This window comes from Seriola lalandi, unplaced genomic scaffold, assembly GCF_002814215.2.
Source record: "Seriola lalandi dorsalis isolate HSWRI2012SDOR001 ecotype SW California unplaced genomic scaffold, Sedor1 jcf7180001968219, whole genome shotgun sequence".
NCBI lineage: Eukaryota > Metazoa > Chordata > Actinopteri > Carangiformes > Carangidae > Seriola > Seriola lalandi.
Genome location: NW_019438887.1, coordinates 1 through 3,318, shown reverse-complemented (window position 1 = coordinate 3,318; position 3,318 = coordinate 1). Strand labels below are relative to the sequence as shown.

The following is a 3,318-nucleotide window of genomic DNA, read 5'->3' as shown; positions in this document are numbered from 1 at the left end:
GGGCTCGGGCTCGGGCTCGGGCCCACGCGGGAACTTGGCGGTGGGCTCGGTGTCGGTCTGGGTCCCCGGAGGGGATCCTTTTGAGGGCTCGGTCCGGATCCCCACAGCGGACTTGTTGGTGGACTTGGTCTCATCGGTGGGCTCGGGCTCGGGCCCACGCGGGAACTTGGCGGTGGGCTCGGTGTCGGTCTCTGAGCACCACGGGGACTTGCTGCCAGGGTGTTTTGGGCACATGGACATGTCGTCTGGGCTTCACAAACTGGTGAAAGGTGAACAGAAAACAGATGCTCATGGGTGCTTCTCTAATCACTTTGAGTGCTCCACAGTTTACCCTACTTGTGACCTTCAAATTCCAAATGTCCATCTTTTAACAGATGAGAATTTGGAATAACTGATTCCAGATTTCAATCTATTATGACGCGATGGGTTAGCATATTATTTAGCCACATCAAACACCAAGATTTCACACAGAAACTTTTGAAAAAATGTGTCTAAGCAGTTTAAGAAACACTTGAAACCAGTTCCTGCTAATTTGGAAGGGCTATGCCTGTCCAAATCGACACTTTTAAGAGAGCATCTTACCTTGTGATGCAGGGAACATGTCGAGGTGAAGTCAATATGGCTGTCGTGACCTTTAGCCTCCTACCATGTGACCAACCAAATGAGAATGTGAAATTACTAGTTCCAAGTTTTCATCTGTTCCATTCATCGAGGAAAAATAAATTTGGGGGTGGCATAACTCAGGTTAGCGAATGGCTAGGGACATGGGAGTGACTGTCCCAGAACCTTCTTTTCCGGCTCTACATCATATGTCAAAATCAAGCGCCTAGCTCAAAGTACATTTTTCTGCCTCAGTGAGTGAAATTGATGAAAATGGAAGTGTGCTTTATAAACCCAAAATGCCTGTTAGGGCATGAGGTCATGTTGACATGAAACCACAAGGGCTGCGTGTTGTGCATTTTGAGCCCCCTTACAACATCTTCCAAATTCCAAACCCCATTAAATAGAAAGAAATTTGGAATATTCCACATTTCAATCTATGTATATTCCAGAGTTCAGTCTGTGACCAATTCAGAATTTGGAATTTCATAGATTGAAATATGGAAGGGATAAATGGGGTATTTCCCAGAGTTTGGGCAGTGTCAGAGCCTCCAAAATTTGACTCAGAGTACCTAGGACCAAGCCCTACCACATATGTCAGGTACAGCTCAATTGACAGCTTTTGAATTTTTGGGGTCAAAAAGTTCAAAGTTCAGTGTCAGCCATTTTGTTTTCACATGCGGGAAAGCTGTATCAGAATGGTAAGTTGCTCTGACAAAAATACTATATTTTGAGTGTTTCTAGCCTCTCTGGACCGCTATGGGTTATTTGACTGTTTTAGGAAGACTTTGCACACAAGTTTTAATGGTTGTTGAAAAGGTTTATCAAGAAATGAACATTTTAAAATGTTCGTTCGGTTTTAGCATTAGCTAACATGCTAACGTGTAATGTAACAAATTGAAATCTGGACCCGAATGTTGGCAGGTTCCATATTTTCATCTAAAATAGTTACAGAAATCCACATGTCAGTCTATTTGATTCAAATTTAAACTCTGTTCTTTTAAAATCTGCAGATGCCAATCTCTAGAGCATTTCACCAAAGGTGTCCTCCTTATCGAAAGCCTCTGATCACCAGGCTCAAGCTATGGCATTTGTTCATGACCCTCTCATTATTGCCTTTCACTGCAAAACCATCTCATGGACTGCAGATAGTGTCACAGTCATTATCACCTACATATGCTGCAGTGGGAGACGACGTGACCCTCAGCTGTCACTTCACCCTTGCTCCTGAAGACTTGGGAGGAATTGATATTGAGTGGAGCACCAAGCCTGCAGACATACAGAAAGAAGAAACAGTAGTTATCTGGTATGCTGGAGATCATCGCATCTACAATGATTTTGATCATCGATTTCAGAGCAGAGTTCAGTTTGTGTCTCCAGATCCTGAAAGTGGCAATGGTTCAATAACCATCAATGACTTGAAGCTAACAGACTCTGACACCTTCCAGTGCAAGGTTAAAAAACTTCCTGGAATCAGCAGCATCATCATTCGGCTGGATGTAATGGAGAGGCCAACCAAACCTGTGTGTAACCCTGAGGTTGTGGTTGAGATGGGTCAGACGGTGGTGCTCAGTTGCATTGGCAGTCAAGGTAGCCCCCCAATGTGGTACACATGGTCCAAGGAAAGCAGAGAAAAGATGCTCCCTGGTGACTTGTTTTTAACAATCACCGGAGAAGATGTATTGGGTCCCTATGTCTGTAATGCTGAAAACCTTGTGGGTTCTGAAACATGCACCGCAACACTCATACTGAAATCAGCAGTTAGTAATGTAGCAGTTTCAGCAGCAGTCACAGTCATTGTCCTCCTGATGATCATCACCATCTCAGCCATTGTATTCTTTTGTCGCAAAAGAAAAAATGTGGAGAACTTCGGAAGTGAGATCAGAGTAGATGAGCTGCCTCCCCACAAATGGCTACTGAAGAAGAGGCAGCAGGCTGTGCCTAAAAGGATTGTCCTGGAAAGAAATCAGGTAGGTAATATGATATGAACATTATACTTGAAATTACATGTGGAAGTCAGTATATGTGAATGTGGAAGTGTGTAGATATGAATGTGGAAGTCAGTATATGTGAATGTGGAAGTCAGGTCATCAGTATATGTACAGAAGGAATTGAGCAATTGTGAAAATGTGTTCAATAACGTTCATATTGAAAATCTCTCCAAAGGTGAAAGACAAGATGGACACCCTGGAGAAAAACAACAAAAGGAAGTCTGAAGTCTATGAAATTATGTGTGGAATATGTGAAGTGGAAAATGTCTATGAGACAATGACTGACATATCTGCCTCTGTGACTGGATGACAAATCAAGTGAAGTGAAATAATTGTTGAGCATGCACATGTTTGTTTGCAAACTCACAGGCTTCCTTGAAACATTTTGAGACCAATTTGTTTGTTTTTGTTTATTGAGAATACTTTTGTATTTCTACATTGAAATATAGTTTTATCTATTTCAAGGATTTTGTTGTTCAGTACATGGAATCTGGTTGATGTCTATGGTAACATTTGTTTTGGGTGAAAAACATTTCTAAGAGCAAGTAACATTTATTGTAACATTTTGGATGTAGCTGTTTTGTAACATTTTGGATCTTCATGGGTTGTGCCCTGATGTTTGTTTGGTTCTTCCAATGTAACACTGAATAGTTTATTTTCTATTGAAAATAGAGCTTTGTATTGGGGAAAAAGTCACATATTCAATTACCTTTTTTTTGTATTTTAT

General features: G+C 41.6%; 1 protein-coding gene across 1 annotated transcript; it reads left to right on the top strand.

Moving 5' to 3' along the window:
- Nucleotides 1-1,697: 1,697 nt before the first annotated feature.
- On the top strand, nt 1,698-2,570 carry LOC147820322 (coxsackievirus and adenovirus receptor homolog; the record flags this gene model as incomplete). The annotated part of the gene is made up of 1 exon (XM_087172281.1): nt 1,698-2,570. A coding segment is annotated over exon 1 (873 nt), but the record flags the coding sequence as incomplete, so codon positions are not given.
- Between the last annotated feature and the right edge of the window lie 748 nt (nt 2,571-3,318).